This window comes from Megascapheus bottae, chromosome 17 (genome assembly GCF_031878675.1).
Source record: "Megascapheus bottae isolate mThoBot1 chromosome 17, mThoBot2.hap1, whole genome shotgun sequence".
Classification (NCBI taxonomy): domain Eukaryota; kingdom Metazoa; phylum Chordata; class Mammalia; order Rodentia; family Geomyidae; genus Megascapheus; species Megascapheus bottae.
Window position 1 is genome coordinate 12283214 of NC_143525.1, and position 27292 is coordinate 12310505.

Sequence of the window (27292 nt, forward strand, 5' to 3'; positions counted from 1 at the left end):
CTGAGCTTGTACTTATCCTAGTAAAGCCAATGATCACACCATAATTAAGAGAGAGCATTCGGACCCTGTTGACCCCCCCCCAAGAACCAAAGATTGACATGGACTAGAGTAATAATTTCTCATTTATTTTGTGGGTATTATGTGTGTGTGTATATGTATGTGCCCTAGATCTTGAATGCATGGCTTGGGCATTGTTCCTGAGCCGTTTTTATTTTGCTCCAGCCTAGTGCGCAATCTCTCTCTCTCTCTCTCTCTCTCTCTCTCTCTCTCTCTCTCTCTCTCTCTCTCTCTCTCTCTCTCTCTCTCTCTCTCTCTCTGTCTCTCTCTCTCTCTCTCTGTCTCTCTCTGTCGATTGTGGGGTTTGAACTCTGGGTATTGTCCTTGAGCTCTTCAGCTTAAGGCTGTTGCCCTATCCCTTGAGCCACAGAGCCATTTCTGATTTTCTAGTGGTTAATTGGAGATAAGACTCTCAAGGTCTTTAGTGTCTAGGCTGGCACTGAGTCATGATCCTCAGCCTCCTGAGTAGCTAAGATTACAGGTGTGAGCCACAGCGCCTGGCTTAGTGCTCTATCTCTTGAACCACAGCTCCAGTTTCAGCTTTTTGGTCGTTAACTTAAGATACAAATCTCATGGGCTTTCCTAACTTTGCTCTGAACCAGTCCTCAGACCTCAGCCTCTGGACTAGCTAGGGTTACAGGTGTAAGCTACTGCATATATATATATATATATATATATTTTTTTTTTTTAAGGTTGTGAAAGAGAACTTGGAATCTGGAAAGCATTGAAAGGGATGCGAAAGTGGCTTTGATGATGATGATGATGATGGTGTGTGTGTGTGTGTGTGTGTGTGTGTGTGTGTGTGTGTGTGTGTTGGTAATTGATTTGGGTTTGAAAGAGGATATTGGTATGTAGCCCAAGTTTGCTTGAACTTTCAAGTATCTTTGTAGTGAGTACTAGGATTACAGCTATATATCAACACATTGGCTGCAAAGTGCCTTTGAATCAGGAGTTTCATATTTCTTTTGTTCTGGATTATCTGTGGAAGACATTTTGTTGTAAAAGTTTTCATTATAGGCTAAGAATGCCTCTTTCTTTTTAGGCATATTGTGGTTCATGTCTGAATAGGAGGAACAGGGAAAATTGTTGAAGAACATAGTCAGAAATTTTCAAGTTCTCCACCAAGAATGAAGTACAGTTCTTGTGGAGAGAATTAGATGAGAAAATCTTTTCCTCCAAGTCCTGCTCTTGGATGTTTGGAAGTGGAGGTGAGGTAGGACCTCATGCTGGTGTAAGATTAAGGGCTAAATTTATTGTGAAACTGATTCATGGCCATAAGCAAAGTGCATTGAGCCAAATGTAGAGGCAGCAGAAATATGGCCAAAACCTCACTATTGCCAAAGTCTCAGTGCTGCCCAAAACAAAAAATTTCACCCTAAATAAATCCTAAACAAAAAGAAGAAAATAATCACATACACTAAAAACCACATTTTTTAGCATTTTCATATCTCAGTGTCCATAAAGTTTTATTGAAACATTCACTCGTTTGCTTACATAATGTTTGTGGGTGCTTTTGTGACACAATGAAAAAAAAAAAACTGAGTAATTGCAGCAGAGACTCTGTTACCTAAAATGCTATGAGGTTTTTTTACCAAAAAATTTTAATGTCCTTTGGGTGAATAGGATTACTGATGTAAGAGTTTAATTGGGGGAGAATTAGAGCCTTAGTAGAGACTTAGGAAAACCTAAAATCAAGATGGAAATGTCAGCGCGAAAGCTGCTGTGGAGTCTTGTAGGTGGGGACATGCTAGGTCTCAGATTGTGATGCTGTTTTCTATGAGGCTAGGCTTCAGATATTCATAAGGCAATTCGAGTTGGTCATTCCGGGCTGTAATCTCATTTTCAAAGTTTTCCAGATCTGCATGGAACTGGCTTAGCACAGCTTTGGCCTTAGGGCTTGAGAAATACTTTTCTTTGTGATGCCCCAGAGGTACCTGAGACAGAAACAAATGAATAAAGAATAAGTCAGGCTCTCATCTGAATAAAGAGGCACCTAGGGTTCAGCCTCACTCCAGTGTTTCCTTTCCAATAATCATTTCCCTCTCATTAGGATCCCTTCTCACCATGTCTGGCTGGTGACGACCCAGATGCCATGTGATGGTCATTTGAAGACAGGACTTCCGGATATCAGGTAATGACCTCATCAACGTGGCCGTTGTCACATCCTCCTTGGTAGTAGGTGGGGGCATCCGCATTGTGCAAGGAGCATTAGGGACCCAGGCATACCAGTCCAGCTGGGGGAAGAAACTGCAACCCTAGGACTCTAGAACTTAGTAGGGCTTGAGTTTCCCATCACTCCCTTAGCTCTCCCAAGGTCCAAACACTTATCTTCAGGGACCTGGGCTTTCCACTGTTCATACCTGGCCTTTGTTGATGGCCGTGTGCTGGGCAGTGCATGTGAAGATACACATGGTAAGGAAATGGCAGAGTTGAGCCTGGGACTGGAAGGAGATGGGAAAACCTGGCCAGAAAAGGAACGGAATTTAGAGACTTCAGAATAAGAAAGAAATGAAGGCTGATGGCTCAGTAGAGCCCTCCTTTAAAATTTATGGGTGTTTGTTTCTTCATTTAATTAGACATATTTGCATCATAAATGGGTTTCAATCTGGGCTTGATTAGTTATAGCTTTGTTACACTGAAAATAATTTATCTTTTATTTTTGTGGGTCATGGGGCTTAAACTTGGCCTGGGCGTTGTCCCTGAGCTCTCCAGCTCAAGGCTAGCATCCTTAGGCCTAGGCATTGTCCCTGAGCTTTTCAGCTTAAGGCTATTTATCTAACCTTGAGCTAAGTCCCACTTCTGTTTTGTAGAGGTTAGTTGGAGGTAAGAGCCTCAGGTCCTTTTGTGCCTGGGCTGGCTTTGAAACTTGGTCCTCACATCTCAGCCTCCTGAGTAGCTAGGATTACAGGAGTGAGCCACCATATCCAGCAATACTTTATCTTTTTATTCCTAACTTTTTTTTCCCCATCTGTTAAGTGTGGCTCATACTTGCGAAATTAATATGTCAAAATCACCTGTTCTGTAATAAATTCTCAACAAATTATAGTTATTATTGTTATTATAGAAGGGCTAAAGCCTGGAAAGGTCTGAATGATTGAATATCCCCAACCACAAAAAGAATTTACAGATATCTCTTATGGTTCCAAGACAAATTGTGTCTCTCAGTTAGAAGATAGGAAATAAGAGAAATCTTGGATTCCTACTGTCACAGAAAAGAGAGGTTTCTTCAAGAGTTATCTTAAGCCACTTTGTTTACAGTGGCTGTAAGATCTCAGAGGTCAATAATTCTATCAGTTAAGTGGTACACTTTGTGTACCAGTACTGGGTTTGAACTCAGTGCCTGGTCTTGAACTCAGGTACTATCCCTTGTTTTGTTTTTTCTTTATTTATTTTAGTTAATGCTGATGCTCTACTGTCTGAGCCAAATCTCTATTTCCAGCATTTTGCTGGTTAATTGGAGACAAGAGTCTCAAGGATTTTTCCTGTATGGCCTGGCTTTGAACTTCAAACTTCAACCCTCAGTTCTCAGCCTTACAATTACAGGTGTGAGCCCCCAGTGCAGGCTTTATGCCCATTTTTTTTTCCCCAGTCTTGGGCTTGAGCTCAGGGCCTGAGCACTGTCCTTGGGTTTTTTCTTCAAGGCTAGAATCCTAGCCTAAGGAAATTTTGAGAATGCCACTAGTGCCTTTATGAGAGGAGTCCAGAGAGTTCTCTTTCCGCCATTTGAGGCTATAAGGAGAAGCTGGCTGTCTGCAGTGTGGAAGGTCCTCACCAGAACCTGACTAAGCTGGCACATTGATCTTGAATTTCTCAGATTCCTGGACTGTGAGAAATAAATGTATCTGTCTATGGTACTTTGTTATTGCTGCCCATACTGACCAAGATACTATGTGTATTTATTTCAAATTTCCAGTTTGTTGAGAAGTTGAAACAGGATCTTTTGGAATGGGGAGCCTGAGGGTCAGGCCTGATAAGTACTAGAGAGAAGCTGGTACTGGAAGGGTGAGGTGGTATACCACAGATTCCTTAGGGAGAGGCATAGGGATTGGTCAGTGTAGCTCCTTAGTAAAGGCTTGGAGTTGTCCAACAGAAGTAGCAGTCAAGGTATTGGTCTGAGGTATGAGAGGCAGTTGTCTGTAAGATGACTCAGAGAAGTTCAGGCTGGACTTTTATGTTTTAGAGAGGGGAGGATGAACCTAGGAATATCCTGGGAAAGGCTGTTTCTTCTGTGGAGATTAAAATGTGATGGTTAGAGGCAAAGTGTGGATCATGGGAGAAGAGAGCCAGATTGGCAAAGAAACCCAAAGCGCCAGAGTTCAGGATACTGAGTTTAGGTTTGACCTAAAGCATGTGCAGTACTGAGATTGCAACTACAAATATCCTTGTGCCCTATGTGTGGTAGACACAGCAGGCAGGAGAAGGGAGGGAAAGCTGTGTAGGATCATCATGAGCTTTGGTGTAAAAAAAAAATATATATATATATATATATATTTAACATTTATATCATTAGGTAGGAAAATAGAGAGACATGAAGACAGAACATAAGTCCAGAAGGGCCAGGCAAAAGCCCTTATGACTGTGGTTGTAGCTTGTGATTCCTACTCCATGCATGGAAGATTATGGGTTTGACTGGGAGGAGGTGGGCGGGAGGAGGGGTTGGTGGCCAGGGTCTCTGCAGTAGATAACCTTGAGTGTGTCTAGAATGGTCCTGGGTGTTAGTGTGAATAGCATTTAGATGCCTTCATGTATGGAGGAAGAGGTGGATGATGGTTAGGTTCCCAGAAAATCAGGGCTGAGAAGGGATTTTGGCAGAGTTTGCAGGCTCTCTTGCCTATGGGATGTACCTTACCTCGGTCCTGAGCCTGGCACAGCCCCACCTCAGTGATCTCCCGACACCAGGCCTGCAGCTCAGGGTCCCCTCTCACCATGTCATCCCTCTGATAGAAGAGATGGACGATGCCCTCCACATACCTGCCCACAGAAAGGAGTTGAGTGCTCTGAGAGTATAATGTTTCAGCTTCTGTCTTTTTTTTCTTTATTTTTGTGGTCTCTGTTCAGCTAACTCAAACTGCACCTGTATCAGATCCTACCATGTCTGCTTTTTGGAGCTTTCTTCCCCTCCTCCTTGCAGTACTAGGGGTCAAACCCAATCCATGCATGAACTAAAGCTCTTTATTGTTTGCATAATAGCGTGAGAGGAAAAGATATAGGAGAGTAGTTCTAAGCATTTCTGATATGTGGTTTCTAGCTACCCTAAGAAGACCCAGATTTTTCCAGATTCCCAGATCTCCTCACCTCAGTATCTTGCCCCTATTCTATTTTCTTCATTTTTAGACTTAGCCATTGTCTCCTCGCTTTTTCTCTTCTCTCCCATAGATTGAACACGTTAGTTTTGTCTCATACTGACCTCAAGCCAGAGCCCTGCTTTCCATCTCTTCTCTTCTCCACTTCTTTGCTCCTTCTCACTTACCGGGCAATGATCTCCCATAGCCGTAAAGCATCCTGGGCATACAGAGCACTTGGGATTCCCAGTAGGCCCCGGGCAGCCAGGTCGTCAGGAGGGCAGAGGGAGCCATAGGTCAGCTGAGCCACTGCCCGACGGAGCAGCTGCACATGGCCCCCTCCACCTGTGTTCACTGCCTGGAACAAGAGAGTTGACAGGTTCTTGAGTGGTAGAAGCAGTACTAGAGTACCATGGTCTATTAATACAGATTTGGAGATGGAGTTTTCAGATTTGAAGTCACATATATAAAGGGATAGTACTCATAGGGCAACAGTCAGAACATTCACAGAGGTTGCTGAAAGTGCTGTAAGATCATAGAGAAAGTGCTGGATGATCAGGCAACTTCATATCCCAGGCCTACCTTACCTTATCAAATATTCCTCCTTCTGAGATAAGTTGGGTGCGGCCCCTGGTGTTGATTTCCATAGTGTATCGAACATGAGGGACCAGAAGCTAGGGTGGAGGACATTGGAGGAAGTGGTTAATGGAGGTCCTGCCTGGATCTTTCCTTGTAGAATCTGGTACCCAGGATGGTGGCCTGCTCTCCTTTTGATGTTTTGTTCCTGCTGCTAAATGATGGACTGATCTGCTTCTCTGATGTTTCTCTTTCATGATCTCTGGCGTCACAGTAATTAAGATTTCCGTGCACATTTTTACTGTACTCTAATACTGTGGCAACTAACTCTCTAGCCTGCAGTCTTTTCATCTGTCAATAGGGGGCAATATTAGATTCTGTTATGTCAGAGAATTGTATTGTCTAATTATGAGTGATAGGTGAAGTATTAAGTATACATAAAAGTTCTCCAATAGTAGCTATTATCATTCTGCTTCTTTTTCCTTCCTTCCTTCCTTCACTCCTTCCCTCTCCCCCACCTCTCTCTTTCTTTTTTTTTTTCCCCCCAGTTCTGGGCTTGAGCTCAGGACCTGAGCACTGACCTTGGGCTTTCTCAAGGGTAGAGCTCTACCACTTGAGCCTTAGCACCACTTCTGGCTTTTTTCTATGTATGTGGTACTGAGGAATCGAACCCAGGTCTTCATGCATGCTAGGCAAGCACTCTACAACTAGGCTAAACTCTCGGCCCTCTTTCTTTCTTTTTTTTTTTTCTTTTGCTAGTCCTGGGCTTGAGCTCAGGGCCTGAGCACTGTCCTTGGGCTTTCTCAAGGATAGAGCTCTACCATTTGAATCATAGCACCACTTCTGGATTTTTCTGTGTATGTGGTATCGAGGAATCGAACCCGGGTCTTTGTGCATGCTAGGCAAGCACTCTATCACTAGGCCAAACTCCTGACCCACCTTTCTAGTTTTTGGTTTTTTTTTTTCCTTTGCCAGTCCTGGGCTTGAGCTCAGGGTCTGAGCATTGTCCTTGGACTTTCTCAAGGCTAGAGCTCTACCACTTGAGCCTCAGCCCCACTTTCGGCTTTTTTCTATGTATGTGGTACCAAGGAATCAAACCCGGGTCTTCGTGCATGCTAGGCAAGCACTTTAACCACTAGGCCAAACTCCTGGCCCCACCTTTCTAGTTTTTAACAAATCAGTGCTACATGCTACATCTTACCCTTTAGTTGTTTCACTGTAGGCTTTCTTTGGGAGGTGCCTTGTGAGGTTCTTTCCATCAGGATTAGAGGAGCTATACTGACTACTTGCTGAAGCAGCAGAGGATCTATCAGCAAATCTGTCAGTACTCCTAGTTAGGTACCATTTGGTCTCTTTTCTTAGCTATTAAAAAAGATCACTTGATGCTTACATGGATTTCTCTCTCTCTTTCTTTCTTTCTTTCTTTCTTTCTTTCTTTCTTTCTTCCTTTCTTCCTTTCTTCCTTTCTTCCTTTCTTTTCGACAGTCCTGGGCCTTGAACTCAGGGCCTAAGCACTGTCCTTGAGCTTTCCCAAGGCTAGAGCTCTATCACTTGAGCCACAGCACCATTTCCAGCTTTTTCTATGTATATGTGGTACTGAGGAATCGAATCCAGGTCTTTGTGCATGCTACGCAAGCACTCTACCACTAGAGCAAACTCCTGGCCCATGGATTTCTTTTTATCTTCATTTCTACCCAGTGACTTTGCAGATTTGATCCAGTTTTGGTATTTATCTGAACTGTTGATGTCAGATAATGAAAGATCCAGGTGATCCTTTTGGTGTTACATCCAAGCAGCTTCCAAAAGCTAATGGACAGTGCCTAGGCCCTGAATTTCAAATCCCAAGTTGGTGCAGACAAACAAAATCCTTTGAGCTTGAGAGATTAGCCTTATTTGGCTCTGAGGGAGATGGGACAGAGAACAGAACTTGTACCTTAAATATAGGGTGCAGTCCTGGGAGGCACCTCATCGTGGCAACAGCAATGACCTCAGCCACTAGATGAGTGTTCAGCAAGTGAAATTGGAGCTCCTGCAGTTGGAAATCTGAATTTCGGACCCAGGACTTGGCTAAGAGCCAGGCAAGTGGAGGATCTGAGGGCAGGAACAGTGTTGGGGTTGGGGTGCTGGGACTGGGAGGCTGAATCTAGGAGAAACAGAAATTGAATTGCTCCTTTTGTAAGACATGGTCAGCATTCCTGGAGAAATAAGATAGCTAAGCAAGACTATTGCTATCCAGGTCATTATCCTCTTGTATTAGGAATGAGAACCATATCACTCTGCCTCTCACTAGCAGCAGTGCTGAGATGGTCTGATTAGTTGCAGGAGAGACCAGAAACAGAGAGTTAAGTTTCGAGGTTAAGCAGCAGAATGGAAAACAGAATCTGGGTGTATAGAATTGAGAGTAATCATCAGCGCTTGCTTTGACTAGTCAGAGAAGATATTCACAACACAATGAGTGTGCAGAATCAGTGGTGTGTGTGTGTGTGTGTGTGTGTGTGTGTGTGTATGTGTGGATATAAGAGGCTTGAACTCAGAACCTTTTACTTTTGCTTGGCTGTTTCACATAAGGCTAATACTCTGCCACTTGGGTCTTACCTCCATTTCCAGCTTTTTGCTAATTAATTGGAGATAACAGTCTCAAGGACTTGTCTTCCTAGGCTGGTTTTGAACCTTGATCCTCAGACCTCAGCTTCCTGAGTAGCTGGAATGGCGATTCTTAAGTATGATCCTGAACATTAGTGTTACGTTGAAATTTGTTAAAAAAATGCACATTCTCAGTTCCTACCATGGTGAATCAGAGAGTCAGGTAGTAGGACATAGCATTTTTGTTTGTTTGCTTGTTGCTGGACAGTGAACCCAGAGTTTTGCTAGGCAAATGCTCTACCAATGAGCTGCACTATCAACCTGTTAACTTTTGTTTAACAAGAACTTGTGGCAGTGAGAACTCCATGAGGCCATTATGACTTTTTTCTTTTCTTGTCCTTTTTTCTTTCTTTTTTTCTCTTTGTAAAGACAAGGTCTTACTTTGTAGCCCTAGCTAGTCAGAACTCATGTAGTCCAGGCTGGCCTGGAACTCATGATCTTCCTGCCTGAGCTCTCCAAGTGCTACACAACACAGCTACCATTATGTCTCCTGAAGTATATATAATGGTGAATCAGGAGACCAGGCTGCAAGACAAGAGTGACACGAGGGGAGTTCCTAGTGAGGAGGGGCTCAGGAGTCAAGGAGCAGTGAACGAGGAAGAATGTTAAGGTACTCACCTGGATGACCATGGGTAGCAGCTTTCCATTGGAATCCAGCTTCAGCATAACAAGGGGGGCAGCTAGGTACTGCTTTTCTCCCTGGATCACATTGGCTGGAATTCCATCCAGCAGAATAAAGTCTACCTCAAACAGGGAACCATTCTGGAAAAAGGAATAGTATCAATTATTAGAGTTGGGGGGGTGGGGAGAAGGCAAAGCAGTTGACATTCAGTGCAGCCTCTCTCTCTCTCTCTCTCTCTCTCTCTCTCTCTCTCTCTCTCTCTCTCTCTCTCTCTCTCTCTCCTTCCTTCCTTCTTTCCTTTCCTTTCCTTTCCTTTCCTTTCCTTTCCTTTCCTTTCCTTTCCTTTCCTTTCCTTTCCTTTCCTTTCCTTTCCTTTCCTTTCCTTTCCTTTTTGGGTCATGGGGCTTGAATTTGGCCTGGGTGCTGTCTCTGAGCTCTTTAGCTCAAGGCTACCACCCTACCCTTGAGCCAAACCCCACTTCCTATTTTCTAGAGGTTAATTGGAGATAATTAGAGGTTAATTGCTCAGGTTGGCTTTGAACCTTGATCCTCACATTTCAGCCTCCTGAGTAGCTAGGATTACCGCGTGAGCTACCTCGCCAGTCCGGCTTCAGCCTTTTTCTTTATGGGCAGAACAATCCTATCTGGTTCATGTCCTCTCAGTTTAAGGTAAAGAAAAATTCTATTGAAAGTCTTGTGCAAGGGTATATGCAGATGATTTGGGTTCAAAACCTAACATAATACAGTTTGCATCACTGACATTAACTCCATGCCCAGATGGTCAGGCCCCTGCCCTGTTATCCCCTAGTGGTCTGCTCTCTTGTTTGGCTCACATTCACTAAGCAATCCTTTTTTTTTTTTTTTTTTTAAATTGGAGAGTAGCAGCTAGAATTTCCCTTAGCTATTGTTTCCTTTGATATTGCTGCTATTGCTTTTGTATGGACACAGTCTCTGCCTGGGTCCTCCTTCTGGTCAGTAGCTCATCTCTCTTAAACTACAGGTAAAAATGTTCACAGAACCTCTCTGAGCCCCACCCTGCTCTCCCTTCCCCAGTGGCCTAGACTGTCTTCTCTTCGCAATGAACACTAGCGTCCAGAACACTGATGATGCACATGGATGTCATTGTTCTCGTCAGATGTCTACACCTCATCTGTCTACACCTCATCTGTGCCTTACAGATCGATTTTGTTTCCTCATACATGCTGGGTGTTGCTTTGCCACTTCTATATTTTTCCATTAGAGGTCTGCACCAAAGAGCAATTTCCTTCTCTCTCACCTAGCTTTGCTTTCTTGTCTCCCCAGTTGTTCTTACCATACTACTAAGGAGGGAGCAATGCCTGGCAAGGTCAGGTCAGGTACCTGGAGTTCTTTCTCCAACTGGGCTCGAAGCTCTTCTGTCCCAGAGGGCAATACCAGCCTGGAGGGTAGAGAGGTGGAGCGTCTCAACAGCATGGGGTTGGCGCCATTGAGGAATTGGTAGCCAAAAAATTCGTCATCCTGCCAGCGCTGGTGAACCTTCTCTATGGGTTGGACATGGAGAGGAGGGTATTTATCTCTTCTCTAGCTATACCTCAGGCATTTTGGCTATCATGTATCCCAGACCCTTTCTTTCATTCTTGAGTCCTCAGTTAGAACAAGTATAGTTTTAATTTGGCAAGGAATTATGGGGAACATGTAGCATTAAAAAAATGGGTCGGCAAGGGGCCCCTCAAGGAGTTGTGGAGACATGGGGGAGCCACTGACCAGCTAGGGCACTCTTTTTGCCCCAGAAGATTTGATCAAAGTCTTCTAGGCGGTTCCAGGAGCTCAGGAGGGTATAAACACGTTTGAGGACTGCCTCCAAAGCCCTAGAGCAAGCATTGAGGCATGAACCCATAAGCTGACCCCTGAGTCCCTCACCATACACAGCCATTCTTGGACCTCCCAGCCCTGATGCCATACTGAGTCTTGTTCTTACCCTGCCTTCAGTGCCCATTCAAAGTCCCGCCTCTTCTCCTCATGGAATCTCATATTTGGAGGTAGTTCCTCCTTACAGTCCGCAGCTATTGTCCTGGGTAACCCTTCCTTCCAGGTGGCCCAGCTAAAGTTGGGGACAATGCTTTAGGGGAGGTGTTGAGGTTAATGGTGGGGGTTGGGGTAGGGAAAGGGTAGGGCAATTGGGAGGCCTGTGGGTGAGTGATCACCGGTAGATCTGCTGTCTTTCCTTCAGTTCCTTCTCCCGATGCTTCTGGAAGACATCCAAAGCATTGCCTCCTGCTAGGCGGGCTGGGGAAACATTAAGATTAGGGATATACCTTTGTCTGGCCTAGGTTTCTCTTCTAATTCTCCCCAGCTTCCTTTATATAGTAAGAATCCATGGTTTCAGTCACGCTTGGTGGTTTATTTCTGGCTTTGCTATTTTTGGGGGGGAGTTGGAAGGGTGTTTGAATTTAGGTCCTGGGCACTGTCAGTGAATTTCTTTTGCTCAAGGCTAGCACTCTACCACTTGAGCCACAGTACCATTTGAGCCACAGTATCACTCCCAGCTTTTCCTGTTTATGTGGTACTGAGGAATTGAACCTAGGGCTTCATGCATGTTAGGCAAGTCCTCTACTACTTAGCCACATTCCCAGCCCTGGCTTTACCTTTGATGATTCTCAGTCATGTCTATCCTGTTGTCCTCATTATAAGCTTACAGTTTAACTTATTTCAGCCTAAATCTGTTGCTGGGGCATCAAAGTCTTGTCTCTTCTCTTACCAGATTATATTTCATTACTATCCCAGGTTGGAAAAAAAATCATCTCAGTCCAAGTGATAAAATCTTAGTCATGTTTGGGCCTATATTTATTTGCTACTACATACTTAGCTAATTTCATATGTGTCAAATCTCACCTGCACACCTTTACCTGTCCTCCAAAGATTCTGAGATGTTTACTTTCATTACCTCCCTTCATTTTTTTTTTTTTTTTTTTTTTGTGGGTCATGGGGCTTGAACTCTACCTGAGCACTGTCCCTGAGCTCTTCAGCTCAAGGCTACAGTCCTATCCTTAAGGCAAGCCTCACTCCCCATTTTCTAGTGATTAATTGAAGATTAGAGTCTCAGATCCTTTTGTGCCTGGGCTGGCTTTGAACCTAGATTCTCAGCTCTCAGCCTCCTGAGTAGCTAGGATTACAGGCTCGAGACACCACGCCCAGCACCTGGCTCCCTTCAGTTTTTGGACTTAACATTATTCTATATTTGTTGACTTGGTGCTGGTCCTACTTGTCTTATATTTGCCTGTCTCAAAGTCCTATATTTCATGTTTCCATCTTTACCTGTGCTTACTGTATTTTCCACAGTAAAAATTTAAATATCTGTGGCCCTTATTAATGCCCATCTCCTGCCACAAGTACTTCTTATCTTTCAGTTATCTGTTATTCCAACCAAATCAGCTTTCCAACATTGTGTTGTATTTGTCTCTATAGATGTTATTGCCCACCTCCTCTCCATGGCTCCTTTGCTTCTATGTTAACTTGCTCTAGATCACATAGAGATGTCCTATTTACTCTTACTTCTGTTTTCCTTCAGCGCTGCCCCTCCCACTGCCTGCCCGCACTTTCTCTGGGAGGACAGGCTCTTCTCCCTCCAGCCTCATCTGCAGGGACACTTACTGGGTAGCACTGTGTGAATTCACAGCTTCTTCCTGTTGCCTGCCTTGTATCCTGTATTTTTATTGTCGCCCGTCATGGACTTATCTTTTTTCTAAGTTCCCTTTGTCCTTTCTCAGCCTTGTCCCCCTGCTCCCAGCACTTGCAGAATGGGCCATATGTCTGCTCACCGGTGCCCTCCGGCAGGCTCACCACACTGTCCCCCAGAACCCAGCGGTAGCACGGGAAGGCCACCTCGCCGCAGTCCCCAGGGCCCCGCACGGTGATTCGGTCGCAGAACCATGCGTCGTCCACTAGTGCATGCTCTTTGTGCAGCTTCACGAACTGCAGTGGCCCCAAGTCCTGGGGGATTTCCAGGTCAAATTCCTCCTCCTGTGGGGGCCAGGAGTGCCAGACTTAGCGAGGACTGGGACAGGCTGCTCTGAGGACAGAGCCGCCCCCTCAGCCAGCCTCAGTTTACCAAGGCATCTAGTGACAACACTCCCTCTGTTGCACAACCTGCCTGGAAGGAGTCAGGTGCCCCCTTTCTGTGAGAAAGACCAAGCCCACTGGGCCCCTTTGCCTGTATCATCCTGATCTTGAGCTCTTACTGCATAGGTGCTTGGCAGAGCTTCATGTCCGACCACATCATGTATTTACTCTGGTTCGGGGCTATTTGGCAAAGGAGTTGGAGGCTGTCACCGTCCAGGTGTTGGGGAGACACGTTCCTAACCCCTCCTCTGACTGTGCTCCAGACTTCCTAACTCCAGAAAACTTGCCAGCTTGCGTGCCCCCCAGCCTTCTGTCTCGTGTTGACCTCCCATTGGCTCCCCATCTGGCTGACCAGCCACCCGGGTCCCAGCTCCACCCACTGACCTGTCCTCGCACAGGCCGCAGCTGCAGCTCCAGGTCCGCCTCCCCATGCGCCCCGACCAGCCATAGCCGCACGCAGTTATACGATCCTGAGAAGACCCAGGCCCCTGTGGTCACGCGGATGCTGTAGCGGCCCATGGCGCCCTCCAGATGTTTGAAGGAGGGAACCGGGACCTGCTCTGTTGTCAGACTACCCTGGGTGGTGGTTGCCTCAGGGCCAGTTTCAGGACTTTAAAAGATAGATCTGTGTCCCCGCCCTCACAACTCCCAAGTCCCGCCTTAGACTAGCCTGAACCTGTGAGTAAAGCAGGCTATGGGGAAGGCTGTGCCTTCTGTGGGCTACTCACCCGAAGATAAAAGAACCCAGGCCTGGGTGAGGCCAGGACCTGGGCTGTGGCTGGGACTTTGTGGACGGCCTTTTCCTATCCAGTAAGAGATCAGCAGCCTCTGGGTAGGATTGAACCAGAATAGGACACTTCCCAGTCACTAGGTCTCGCAGGTATTAGGACGAAGAGGAGAGACTAGTCCTTCAGAACACAGGGAGTAAGCCATCACTTTTTCTCTAGGCTGGAACTGGGAGAAAGTTTTTGTTTGAACTCAGGGCCTGGGTACTGTCCTTGAGCATTTTTTGCTAAAGGCTAGCTCTTTGCCACTTGAGCTACAGTACCAATTCTGGCTTTTTCTGTGTATGTGGTACTAAGGAATTGAACCCAGGGCTTGGTGCATGCTAGGCAAGCACTCTACCCCTAGTCCACACTTGGGAGAAAGCTTTTTGGATAACTGGACTGGAAGGCCCTGCTGGCTTTGGGGAGGTGCTCTGCTGCTACATGGCATGCAGTCCTGCAGCTCCTGATCTCTGCTGCTTTAGAGCTCAATCCACATGACCCAGGATTCCTCATGTGGCGGCTGCAGGAGAATGGAGAAGCAATACTTCAGGATTTGCTACCCTACTTCCCTCTCCTGCCTCCCATCCCCAATTTTCCACACCATCTGAACACCCCTGGAAATTAGGATCTCAAATACACTAAATACCACCAACCATCTTGATGGAGGCCTAAGGCAGGAGAGTGGAGGCTTCATTCTGTTCAACTTTCACAGTGGCTATGAAAAATGGTTGGTACCCAACAATACCAGTCTGGGGTAAGTTAAAGAATAGAATCTTTGGGACCCAACAAGAAATAAGCAATTTCCACAAACTTTGTTCTCAAGAGAGCACAACCCCTTCTCCTTCAGTAGTTTCCAGGTTAATTTTTTTCTCCAAGCTGTCTCCTTTATGGATTTTAGGAAATCCAAGAACAGCAGTTAGGTCAGTACTAGTCAGGGATTTTGTAAACAGTGGGAGGTTGGTTCAGGACTCAGGCTTTGTCACCTCACAGGAATCAGTCCGTGGAAGTACCTTACACAGGTGCCTGTCTACATCTTCATGGCTCTCAATAGGTTTTTCTGGTGGCTTGAGCTAGAACAGTATAGGTAAATTACTTTCTTTGTGTGTGTGGGTCATGAGGCTTGAACTCTGGGTACTGCCCCTGAGCTCTTCACTTCAAGGCTACCACCCTATCCCTTGAGCCACAGTCCTATTTCCCAGATAAATTGCTTCCTCAAGTCAGTTTCAAAAAATGACTTTGTGTGCTAGTCAAATGGGTTTTGGTTCCCATCATTTATAATCTTGATAACTACTTGTGCTCACAAATTCTGTGCTTGGCACTAGGTGACTGTCATTTATTTTGTAGAACCCCATTGTTCTTTATAGCATGATCTGGCCTTTTGTACGTTTTCACAGGTCCTTTTGCGGGGGTGAGGGGAGGAAGAGTGGGGCTTGAGCTTGGCCTGGGCGCTGTCCCTGAGCTCTTTAGCTCAAGGCTATCACCCTACCCCTTGACCCAAGCCCCACTTCCCGTTTTCTGGAGGTGAGATGGAGATTAGAGTCTCAGGTCCTTTTGTGCCCAGGCTGGTTTTTAACTTTGTCAGATCTCAGCCTCCTGAGTAGCTAGCATTTTTGGGCTTTTCATTGGGTCTTAGAGAAACAAAAGTTATAGAACCGATGAACCATGGGGCCCATTGCTCAACTACTGTCAACTGTTTGGTGATTCTTTGGCACATGTGTGTGCATATGTATACACACATGTATGTACTTCTCTACTACTGTCCTAACTAGACTGGCTATGATCTTGACTTTAAAAAAATATATATTTATTTACTTTTTGCCAGTCCTAGGCTTGAGCTCAGGGCCTGAGCACTGTCCTTGGGCTTTCTCAAGGCTAGAGCTCTAGCCCTTGAGCCTCAGCACCACTTCTGGCTTTTTTCTATGTATGTGGTACCGAGAAATAGAACCTGGGTCTTTGAGCATGCTAGGCAAGCACTCTACCACTAGGCCAAACTCCCGGCCCCTGTGATCTTTGCTTTTATGTCCTGTGGGTGGCATTGCACTCCTGCTGGGGTTGCCATTCACATTTGTTTTCAGTGAAATTGGGGAGTGGCAGCCTTAGCAAAAATGACTAAGAAGAGAAAGATAATCTCCCTAACAGACTTTCTGGCTGAGAATGGGGGGGGTGGGTTCGGTCAACTAGACTGATGAAACAGTGATCTGGAAGGAGATGTTTCAACAGTTTGACATAGTAATGATGATGATGTGTACAGGGCACCTCCACTTGACGGTTCTGTCCTACCCACTGCTCCACAGGCTCAGAAACCCAGCATTGACAGGGGCCGCCTTCCCAGATCACCACTGGATACTGCTCTATGATGTAAACGAAGACTCCATTACAGAATTCTTTAGAGTGCAGTGTGTTTAGCACCTGAACCCAGCCATCCAGAAGGGTTGAAAGGTTTTGGTTCTGTTGAATTTGAGGACTTGGACTCTCTATTCAGTGCTCTGGGTCTCAATAAAGAGTCCTGAGGTAACAGAATTTTGGTAGATGGTACTGATCAAGCACAGGATAAAGACAGGGATGGTTACTGATTTGGCCAAGATAGAAATCAGGATTCTGACAAAACAGACACAGACTAGAGAGCCCATCCTGCTACAGACAGCTTTGGAGACAAGTATGGAAGTTGTAACACTTCCAGCCAGCATCAGGCAGGGAGGTGGGTTGGGTAGTGAGTGGGTATGGGGATGGCCCACGCCTGGATACAGATCTCCACAGATTCTGGGATCACTACGATGACTGCACCAGCAGAGAGTATGACGGGGCTTTGACTCCAGGATAGGCATGTGGTAGGGGAGACTGCAGGGATGATGACTCCAGAGGAGCTGGGGACCTCTATGAAGGTTATACAAGAGACCAGACAATCACTTATGGTGCTCCGGAGATGATTACTCTCGGGGTGACAGAGGTGTGATGACAGAGGTCCCCTGCAAAGACCCAAACGGAAATTCAAAAAGGATTCCTCTACTAGCACTCCCCGTCCAGTGAGCAGCTTCTCTCTTTGGAGGGACAAAGCCTGTTGACAGCTGCTTGGGAAAAAGAAGAGCAGCTACAGAAGGAGCAGGAAAGCAGCTGATGAACCCAAACTAGAATGGTGCCCGGAGAGACACCCCCAAGCTGGTGAAGTGAAGAAACTCAGGAATGGAACCGGGACCTTGACTACATCAGGCAGAAATGCATGATGGAGAGGGAGAAGTTCCTAGGAAATGAAACAATAAGGGGGAGTCTGTCACTCTCAACTTGCAAGCCTCCTAAACCCCATCAGCTTCTGACAGCTATGCCAACCCCTCCATGGCTGAAGCAAAGCTTTAACCCTCCTGGCTCCATCCCAGAGCTCAGACACAGAACTGCAACCCCTACATGTGGTGGGGGAGAAGTAGCTCCAGCTTAGCCATCTGAGGAAGCACCAACAAGGAAAGATGAAAAGCAAAGAGATGAGTGTTGCAAAAGGCCAAACTGGGAGCTCCAGCTGGAACAAAGACCACTGGAAGGAGTCAGATAGGAAAGGTGGCAGAAGGATCAAGACTCTAGATCTGCGGGTGGGGGTTGTGGGGGGGAGGGTAATGGGTACCAAGATATGTGAAAGGGTATCAATGTATGTGAATTAATGCACCTTCTATCTGGCAAATATCATGTAACCCTTTTACTAATTACAATAAATAAAATAAATTTACCACACACACAAAAAAAGACTCTAGATCTGCACCTGAGCCGAAGATGCCTGAGGAAAATCCAGCCTCTGACTTCAGCTCTGCATGCTGATATCATGCTGCTCTGTCTGTGCATGGTGAAGATGAAAACACCAAAAAGACCACTACATCCTGAGCTTTCTCCTAGTCTCTTCTCCACCCTGGAACACTCATTCAAGAGCAAATCAAATCTTTATCCACACAAGACAAAATAAAGTTCACCATCTCACCATTTATTTATGAAATAATTTCTGTTACTTCTTGGGTAGACTTCAGTATCTGCCACACCATTTTATATCCAGTAGTGATATTGGTTTTATACTACATCTCCTGTATTGGTGACTGAAAAGATAATTGAAATGAGTCTTGTGAGTCTCAAGGTATAAATACGAAAAGCAAAAGGTAGTTTAACCAATATATCCTGCTTTACCAGTTTGCTACAAAATCCAGTGGCACTCCTTTTAATATTTAAAGTATTCTGTGCCTTCACTCAGCCTCTTAGGATCTATTCTTTTCCCTCAGGATCCTTCCCCCCAGGTAGTGCTAGCTGTAGTTAGTGCTAGCTGTAGTTCTGTGATACTTATTTTGGATCTTTCTTCTAAGTGCTTCTGATAAATATTAATCCATAAACCCAAGGCCTCCGGGTGGCTAATTTTCATTCTCCTGTAGAGAATAAAATCTGAAAATGTGCTCAGTCAGCCTGAGATTCCTGTTCTTTTTTTTTTTTTTAAACCATTGTTGCTTTTACTCTCATGTGGTATTGCTGGTGACTGTGAGGCTGTATGACTATTTTACTTTATATCTACTACTATGATACATTTTTTATTTTTGTTTTTTTTTGCCAGTGTTGTGGCTTGAACTCAGGGCCTGGACACTGTCCTTGGACACTTTTTGCTCAAGTCTAACACTCTGCCACTTGAGCCACAGCACCACTTCCAGCTTTTTTTGAGTATGTGGTACTGAGGAATTGAACCCAGAGCTTCATGCATGCTAGGCAAGCACTCCACCACTAGGCTATGCTCCTGGCCCTGTTCAATCTGTTGAATCCTGGTGGGCATTTCCTGCCCACTTGGGCTGTTTGGTTCAGAGGTGGATACATAGCCAGGATGGAATCTTTCCCAGAATCTTCATGGACATAGAATCAAGTCTTTGTGTTTCCACTGTGGCTGCCAAAATTGTAGGCTGTAGGCTTGCTGATTCCAGTGCCCTACCATGGAGAAAACTTATCCAGAGAATAAAGCTGCCACCCCTTCCCTTGCTCTTTCCCAGTTTGTTTCTCTCTCTCTCTCTCTCTCTCTCTCTCTCTCTCTCTCTCTCTCTCTCTCTCTCTCTCTCTCTCTCTCTCTCTCTCTCTCTCCTTCTTCCTCTTCCTTCCTCCCCCTTCCTGCTCTTTCTTTCTTCTTTCTTTCTTTCTTTCTTTCTTTCTTTCTTTCTTTCTTTCTTTCCTCTGTCTGTCTCTCTCTCTCTCTCCCCTTTCTTCCCTCTCTTTCTTTAAAAAATTTTTGTATATAGCAACTGTCATTTTCCTCCACTCTGAATAGTTTTGTCCTGGTGCTCAGTTTAGGAGTGTCAAGCAGTTCTGTTCACTGATCTTCCTGGAGAAGTCACCTTGCCTTAGCATTTTCTATTCTGTTTCTATTTGTTCACAAGTAATAGAAGTCCCAGTCTTCTTACCCCTACATAGAAGCCACCTTTCCTCTGACCAGCTAGTTTATGTTAAATCATAGCATTGTTTACTTTGTTTTTTTTAATTAAAAGATTTTATTATCACTGATTTTTTTACATCATATTGAGAATGTTTTTGTCAGCAGCAAAAATATTTAATGCTCTTTATGGGGGGTACTTCTTTTTTCTTTCTCCTTTTTGTCAGTCATGGAGCTTGAACCCAGGGCCTGGATGCTGTCCCTGAGCTTTTTTTTTTGCTCAAGCCTAGTTCTCTGCCACTTTGAGCCACAGCAACATTTCTTATTTCCTAATGGTTAATTGGAAATTAGAAGTTCATGGACTTTTCTGTCTGGGCTGGCTTTGAACTGTGATCCTCATATCTCAGCCTCCTGAGTAGCTAGAGTTACAGGTATGAGCCACTGGGCCCAGCTTAATACTGGTTTTGTTCTGTTAGCTCGTACATGAAGAGCTGACACCATGTACACCATGGTGTAAGTCTTATGATCTCAGTGCTTGACAGGCCGGGGCAGGAGGACAAGCCAACAAACAACAGCAAAACCCCCCACACCAATGCATGTGGAAGGCTAGGGCATAGCTCAGCACTTGCCTAGCATGTCCAAGGCCCTGGGTTTGACCTTTAGGTTGTTTTGTTTTTAAGATGCTCACGAAACCACCTATCCACATTATCTTTGAAGTAGCCTGTGAATCCATAATTATTTCAAAGTAAAACTGGATAAGCATCAGGGCACAGGTGGATCACACCTATAATCCTAGTAGTTTGAGATCTAGAGGATCTCAGTTCAAAACCAGCTTTGAGAAAAAAAAAAAGCCTAGTAGTAGACTGCTCACCTAGCATGCACCAAGCCCTGGATTTGATTCCTTGGTATCACATACATGGGAAAAGCCAGAGGTGGTGCTATGGCTCAAGCACTAGCCTTGAACAAAAGAAGCTTAGAGATAGTGCCTGGGACCTGAGTTTACGCCACAAGGACTGGCCCAAAACAAAACAAAAAACAGCAAGCCCGGTGCTGGTGGCTCACGCCTGTAATCCTAACTACTCAAGTGGCTGAGATGTGAGGTTTGAGGTTCAAACCTTTCCAGCCTAGGTAGGAAAGACCATGAGACTAGTCTCTACTTAACCACCAGAAAACCAGAAGTAGTGCTGTGGCTCAAGTGATAGAGTGCTAGCCTTAAGCTAAGGAGCTCAAGGACATTGACCAGGCCCAGAGTTAAAGCCCCATGACCAAAGTGGGGGAAAAGCCAGCAAGACTCTTATCTCCAAAACACCTGGGAAAAAGCCAGGCTTTAGATGTAGTTCAAATGGTGGAGCACCAGCTAAGCAAGCAAGCTGAGTGAGCACAAGGCTCTGAGTTCAAACCTAAGGTGGTGTGTGTGTATGTGTGTATGTGTGTTGGTTGTGAGGCTTGAACTCTGAGCCTGCATGTTGCCCCTAAGCTCTTCAGCTCCAGGCTACTGCCCTACCCCTTGGGCCACAGTGCCACTTCCAGTTTTCTAGTAGTTAATTGGAGATAAGAGTCTCACATTCCTTAGTGCCCTGGCTGGCTTTGAACCAAGATCCTCAGATCTCAGCCTCCTGAGTACCTAGGATTGTCAGCTACTGGGCCCAGCTTGTGTTTTTAAACTTTCAAAGGGGATGAGCTGGTCCTTCGGAAACCAGATTTGTGTGTGTATGCTACTGTTGTTGTGTAGACTGAGTAATTTCTTTTCTGCTTTTTAGTTTACTGATTTTTTTTCTCCTCTTTTCTATCCTTTGAGTCTGTCAACTAAGTTCATTTATTTAGTGCCAGTCTCAGGGCACTTTCCTTAACTATTTTGTTCAAGGCAAAGGCTCAATCATTTGAGCCACAACTTCACTTTCAAGTTTTTGGTGGTTAATTGGAGGTAAAAGTCTTACAGACGGCCGGGAGTTTTGCCTAGTGGTTAAAGTGCTTGCCTAGCATGCATGAAGACCCGGGTTCGATTCCTTGGTACCACATACATAGAAAAAAGCCGGAAGTGGTGCTGAGGCTCAAGTGGTACAGCTCTAGCCTTGAGAAAATCCAAGGACAGTGCTCAGGCCCTGAGCTGAAGCCCAGGACTGACAAAAAACAAAAACAAAAACAAAAACAAAACAAAACAAAACAAAAAAAGTCTTACAGACTAGGCTGTCTAGGCTGCCTTCACACTGTGAAGGTCTCAGCCTTCAGAATAGCTAGGATTATAAGCATGACACCTGGCTAATTTATTTTTTATTATTATCTTGAAGTAGGTATATAAGGGGGTTTTGATTTAAGGTTAGTGTTGTACCATGTGAGCCACAGCTCCACTTCTAGGTGTTTGGAGATAAGTCTCACAGACTTGCTGACTTTGAACTGCAATCCTCGGATCCTAGCCTCCTGAGTAGCTGAGAGTGAGCCACTGGCACCTGACTACTGAGTAATTTCTCATTGCATAGAATTACCATGTTTCTTTTTTTCCATGTTTCTTTTTCTGCTTAACTTGTTGATGGGAATTTGGGTGGTTTTCCAGTTTTTGACTTTGTGAATCAATGATGCTTTGAACTTAGTTTAATGCTGTTATGAGTTTGTATTGTCAAACTTCTGTCTAGATGTATGTTTTCATTTCTCTTGGATAAACACCAAGGAGTGCAATTGCTGAGTCATGTGGCAGTTATTATGCATTTAACATTATGAGAAACTGTCAAGCTGTTTCCACAGTAGCGCCATTTGCTTTCATACCAGCAAAGGTCTAGTTGTTCTACATCCTCAACATTTGGTCCTGATTTCTATAGTCTTTTAAGCTTTAGTCATTTTAGTTTTAATTTACATGTTCTGATTTTGAATATGTATGTATTTGCCCATATATATGTATATATATATATATATATATATACATATCTTTGGTGAAGTGTCTGTTAAAATATTTGGCCTAGTTTTTTTTTTTTATTGGGTTATCATCTTGTTAAGAGTTCTTTTAATATCCTGAATACAATTGTTTCAAAAGTCCTCAATAAAATATCTGCAAACAGGGATCCATCCGTACACTAGGTAGATAGATCATTGACCATGAAGACAAGATAACTGTCTATTCCTTCTTGAAGTCTTATAATATACATATTGGTTCATTTGATATTGTTCTGGGTTCTGTAGGCTTTCCTCTCTTCATAATTTTTTTCTTTTTTTATTCCCTGTTTTGATAGTTTCTAGTTATAGATGTTAGGCTCACTGGTTCTTTGTGTTTGGTTAAGTCTTTTACTGAAGCTCACTATTGAATTTTTTATCTCAACATTGCAGAATATGGTTCTTTTTTTCTATAGCATCAGGATTTGAACAGAGGGCCTTGTACTTTTAGGCCAGCACTTTAACATTTGACCCAGGCCCATAGTCCCTTTTTTGTGTGTGTGCTGGTCCTTGGACTTGAGGTCCTGTGCAGGTCCTGGACTCTGACTCTTAGCTCCAATTAACCACCAGAAAACTGGAAGTGGTTCTGTGGCTCAGAGTGGTAGAACTTTTAGCCGAAGAGCTCAGGAATAGTGCCAAAACCTTGAGTTCAAGCCCCACAACCAACAAGAAACAAAATGAAATCTGCAATTTTTATACAAAATTTAAGAGAATACTTTACAGCTATGTTATAAAAATAGAACTAGATTGCAGTAAATATTAAGAGAATAAAACAGGGTAGTATACCTTATAATTGAAATAGAAAAATTGGAAGAAAACATGGAAAATCACCTAAGAAGACAAAGAGAAGAAAATAGGGAAAAAAGGCAAGAGAAATAGGCTACGAGATTCAATATTTGAATATAGATATTAAAAAAGAGGACATAGAAGTAATCAATTAAAAAAAAACACAGAAAAACATGCCCAAATAAAAGGACATGAGTTTCCAAACTGAAAGGTTTCTCTACCCTGAACAAAGAACACATGTGGACACAAAAGATCATGTCTAAAAAAGAATTCCCAAGTTAGAATTCTGCACCTAGCTAAATTACCAATCATTTGAGGACAAAATAAATACATGTTCATTTATGCAAGATTTACCACTTTGCATCCTTTCTCAAGAAGCTCAGAGAGGACATACTTTTTTTTTTTTTTTGTCGGTCGTAGAGCTTGAACTCTGGGCCTGGGTGCTGTCCCTGAGCTCTTCAGCTCAAGGCTACTGCCCTAACCCTGAAGCCATAGCACCACTTCTGGTTTTCTAGTTGTTAACTGGAGATAAGGGTCTCACAGACTTTCCTGCCCAGGCTGGCTTTGAACCACAATCCTCAGATCTCAGCCTCCTAAGTAGCTAGGATTACAGGCATGAGCCACCATGCCCTGCTTACAGAGGGCTTCTATGACAATTCCTTCACTACTGATACTTTTGTTGGTGGTAGTGGTGGTTGTAGGCCTTGATCTCAGAGTCTTGGCGCTCTCTGAGCTCTTTAGCTCAAGGCAAGCACTCTACCACTTTGAGCCACAGCACCACTTCCAGTTTTCTGTTGGTTAATTGGGCATAAGAGTCTCACCAGTTCTCCTGCCCATGATAGCTTTGAACCACAGTTCTCAAATCTCAGCCTCTTGAGATAATTTTTGTCGTTCAGACAGGACCTCACTATGTAGTCTAGGCTGGCTTCAAACTCTTGATATTCCTGCCTTTACTTCCCAAGTGCTGGGCTTACAAAGTATTCACCCACACCCCACACCCAGTTTATCATGGAGACTTTTTTCCCCTGAAGGCTAGTGCTCTACTACAGCTCCACTAATGGCCTTTCAGTGGTTAATTACAGATAAAAGTCTCACCAGCTTTCCTACTTGGGCTGGCTTTGAACCACAGTCCCCATATGTCAGCCTTTTGAGTAGCTAGGATTACAGGCAGGATTAATTACTTAGGATTACTGTCAGTTGGCTTCATACCAACTTTTAAAGCAAGGAACTAACACCTAGATTCTGGGTAGGGCTTTCTTAACACATCTTGGTGTGGTTCCTGCCTGTGCGTGCATGCCTGTCTAATCTGTTAGTCTGTCTTCTAGAAATGTTCTGTTTTGATGTGTCTAGGGAGGTAGAAGGGAAGTCATGGAGAAGAGAAACTAGAACAGCCTTGTTCCTCTGACAGACATCTAACGTCTGCCCCGTGCTCCAGTGCCACCGCATCTCAGTGTGCTGAGCCCCATGTTTTTCCCTGTGTTACTCACCATCTTACTCATAAAAGGCTCTTGTAAATGCTCAGAGAAGCGGAGGACGCCAGACAACCGCCCAGAGTTTATTCAGTTTATCCCCCCCTCCCTGACGTGAGCCCTCCTCTAACAGTAGACACATCACCCTTTCCTTCCTATCCTAGATTGAGGGTGCTGGCTTCTCCTTTTTTCCAAAACCAAATCTTGTGTTGCTTAGAAATGCCTTTAGAGTAATGAGTTCTAAAGGAAAAATGGCAGCGAGGAGCACAAAGGTCATTAAAGTTTATCACTGCAAGGTAAAGAGGCAATAATTGTGGCGGAATAAACACTCCTAAAGGCCAGGCCATGTTTTATGTCTGAAACAGGGAGGAGGATGCTCCAATATAATACCCTGCTATCATACTTCACTGGAGCCATTAACTTCATTCTCCTTTCTATTTGTATGATGCATTTCACAACACATCATTTTAAAATCAGGTTCTGTTACTCAATAAAAGAGAAACTGAATGGGAGACAAGTAGAAATAAGAGATGTTTATCTAGAATCTTTGGAAAACAATAATGTCAGAAAAGAGACAGGATAGAAGAGGGCATGGAGGGCCGGGAGTTTGGCCTAGTGGTTAAAGTGCTTGCCCAGCATGCACGAAGACCCGGGTTCGATTCCTCGGTACCACATACATAGAAAAAAGCCAGAAGTGGTGCTGAGGCTCAAGTGGCAGAGCTCTAACCTTGAGAAAGTCCAAGGACAGTGCTCAGGCCCTGAGCTGAAGCCCAGGACTGGAAAAAAAAGAAAAGGAAAAAAAAAAAAAAAAAGAAGAAGAGGGCATGGATTTCTGGCTCTTATAAGGAATACAAATTTGAAAATTCAGAAAGAGGGTGCTAGTAATTGACATCTGTTAACCTAGGTCCTCAAGAGTCTAATGTCTGAGGACCATGGTTTGAAGCCTGCCCAGGCCAAAAAGTTCTTGAGACTCTTATCTTCTAGTACCTACCAAAAAACTGGAAGTGAAATTGGTTCAAGTAGTAGAATGTTCACCTTGAGCTGCCCAAAAGCTAAGGAACAGTACCTAGGCCTGGAGTTGAAGTCCCAGTTCTAGAGAAGAAAAAAGAGGAAGAGGAGGGAGGTTTTCTGTTTGTTTTGTTTTTAAATTAAATGTGAAATGAACTGGAATGATAAAAGTCAGGCAATTTTTTTTCCTTCTCCTTTATAAGCATCCCTTTAGAGCTGACTGTTCTGTTCAATACTGGCTATATAACAATTCTCCCATAAGTTCATCAACTTTACTGGCCCATAGTAGCAGTATTTGGAAAGAGATTGGCAAGAGCAATTTGGTAGTAAGGCCAGTTCAACTGGAATGGGAGAAGCTAGACTGAGGTGGAGAGACAGCTAGTGACAGCAGCCAAGCCAGAAGTGCAGTGGGCCTTGAACACAGGGTTGCTACTCAAGAGTTCTAAGAGAAGGAAAGAGGAAGATGTGAAACCTCTGAATGATGACTGCCATCCAGTCTGTTCTACTGTATTCTGTTGGTCAAAGCAGTGTCAGGGTCAGTTCAGAGCACAGAAAAAGAAATAGATTTCACCTTCTGACAGAAGGGACTTCCAGAAACGAGAAACATTCTCTTTGTTGTTGTTACGGGCTTGAACTCAGGGCCTGGCGCTGTCCCTGAGCTCTTGATTTTACCAGATCCATAAAGTAATTTTGAAAAGCAGCTCCTGAAATTCCTTCAGGTTTTAGTTTCTTTTTTTTTTTTTGCCAGTCCTGGGCTTGAGCTCAGGGCCTGAGCCCTGTCCTTGGACTTTCTCAAGGCTAGCACTCTACCACTTGAGCCTCACCACCATTTCCAGCTTTTGTCTATGTATGTGGCACCAAGGAATTGAACCTGGGTCTTCGTGCATGCTAGGCAAGCACTTTAACCACTAGGCCAAACTCCCAGCCCATTTTTTTTTTTTTTTTTGCCAGTCCTGGGCTTGAGCTCAGGGCCTGAGCACTGTCCTTGGACTTTCTCAAGGCTAGAGCTCTACCACTTGAGCCTCAACACCACTTCCGGCTTTTTTCTATGTATGTGGTACCGAGGAATCGAACCCGGGTCTTCATGCATGCTAGGCAAGCACTTTAACCACTAGGCCAAACTCCCGGCCAGGTTTTAGTTTCTTTACAAGTTTACGTGGTTGTCTCATTCTTAGAAGCCTTATCAAAATTACCCACAAGGTCTGGACCTTTCTCGTCACCATCCTCTGCAGGAGGAAACGGTGCTTTTCTGTCTACTGATTGCGCAGTTTAAGCTTCATTCAGACTCCCTTCAACTAGCCAGACATGGTGGTTTGTGATGCTAGGAAGCATTTCTGTTAGCGGCCTTCTCTCAGCATGCCCTGTAATGGTGAAGGATGCCTGAACTTCAGAGTCAAAAGTTCACTTTTTTTTTTTTTGTATTTTTTTGCATGTCTGCATATAGTATGTATGTATGTACGTACATACGTATTTTTGTGCCTGTGCTGGGATTTGAACTCAGGGCCTTATGCTCCTGCCTAACTTTTGTTTAAGGCTTGTGTTCTACCACTTGAGCCACACACCTCCACTTCTGGGCATACCTTTTTAATATCAGAGATATTTGCTCCTTTTTTTTTTTTTGCCAGTCCTGGGGCTTGAACTCAGGGCCTGAGCACTGTCCTTGGACTTTCTCAAGGCTAGAGCTCTATCAA

At 44.4% G+C, this 27292-nt stretch overlaps 2 protein-coding genes across 7 annotated transcripts in view; one reads left to right on the forward strand and one right to left on the reverse strand.

Moving 5' to 3' along the window:
- Nucleotides 1–27292, forward strand: part of LOC150051072 (immunoglobulin-binding protein 1-like) — a 42985-nt gene that overhangs the window by 638 nt on the left and 15055 nt on the right. For all 4 annotated transcript variants that reach the window (XM_090349769.1, XM_090349766.1, XM_090349768.1 and 1 more), the window contains exon 2: nt 2108–2188. The gene's annotated coding sequence lies outside the window, so the exon portion shown is untranslated. The remainder of the gene's footprint in view (nt 1–2107; nt 2189–27292) is intronic.
- Nucleotides 1524–13178, reverse strand: Alox12 (arachidonate 12-lipoxygenase, 12S type). Of its 3 annotated transcripts, none has more exons than XM_090349765.1 (13): nt 12978–13178; nt 11364–11445; nt 11138–11260; nt 10924–11027; nt 10540–10700; nt 9177–9320; nt 7849–8058; nt 5927–6013; nt 5528–5697; nt 4907–5028; nt 2418–2518; nt 2121–2291; nt 1524–1991 (listed from the first exon to the last, which is right to left on the reverse strand). In XM_090349765.1, the coding sequence occupies exons 3-13, from the start codon at nt 11188–11190 to the stop codon at nt 1812–1814; spliced, it is 1503 nt and encodes a 500-aa protein (XP_090205891.1). In that variant the 5' UTR covers nt 11191–11260; nt 11364–11445; nt 12978–13178; the 3' UTR covers nt 1524–1811. The 3 variants fall into 3 exon arrangements, with proteins under 3 accessions (XP_090205891.1, XP_090205890.1, XP_090205889.1); XM_090349764.1 differs by having other exon boundaries at nt 11138–11278; XM_090349763.1 differs by lacking the exons at nt 10924–11027; nt 11364–11445; nt 12978–13178 and having other exon boundaries at nt 11138–11226.

What these genes read in the sequence shown, in the direction of transcription:
- Alox12 (XM_090349765.1), bottom strand. Translation starts at nt 11,190, where the DNA reads ATGAGATTCCATGAGGAGAAGAGGCGGGACTTTGAATGGGCACTGAAG. An exon ending in GTGCCAGGCTCAGGACCGAG is followed by an intron (nt 2,519 to 4,906) that starts GTAAGGTACATC and finishes TTTTCTGGCCAG; the next exon opens with GTTTTCCCATCTCCTTCCAG. An exon ending in CGGCCATCAACAAAGGCCAG is followed by an intron (nt 2,292 to 2,417) that starts GTATGAACAGTG and finishes TTCTTCCCCCAG; the next exon opens with CTGGACTGGTATGCCTGGGT.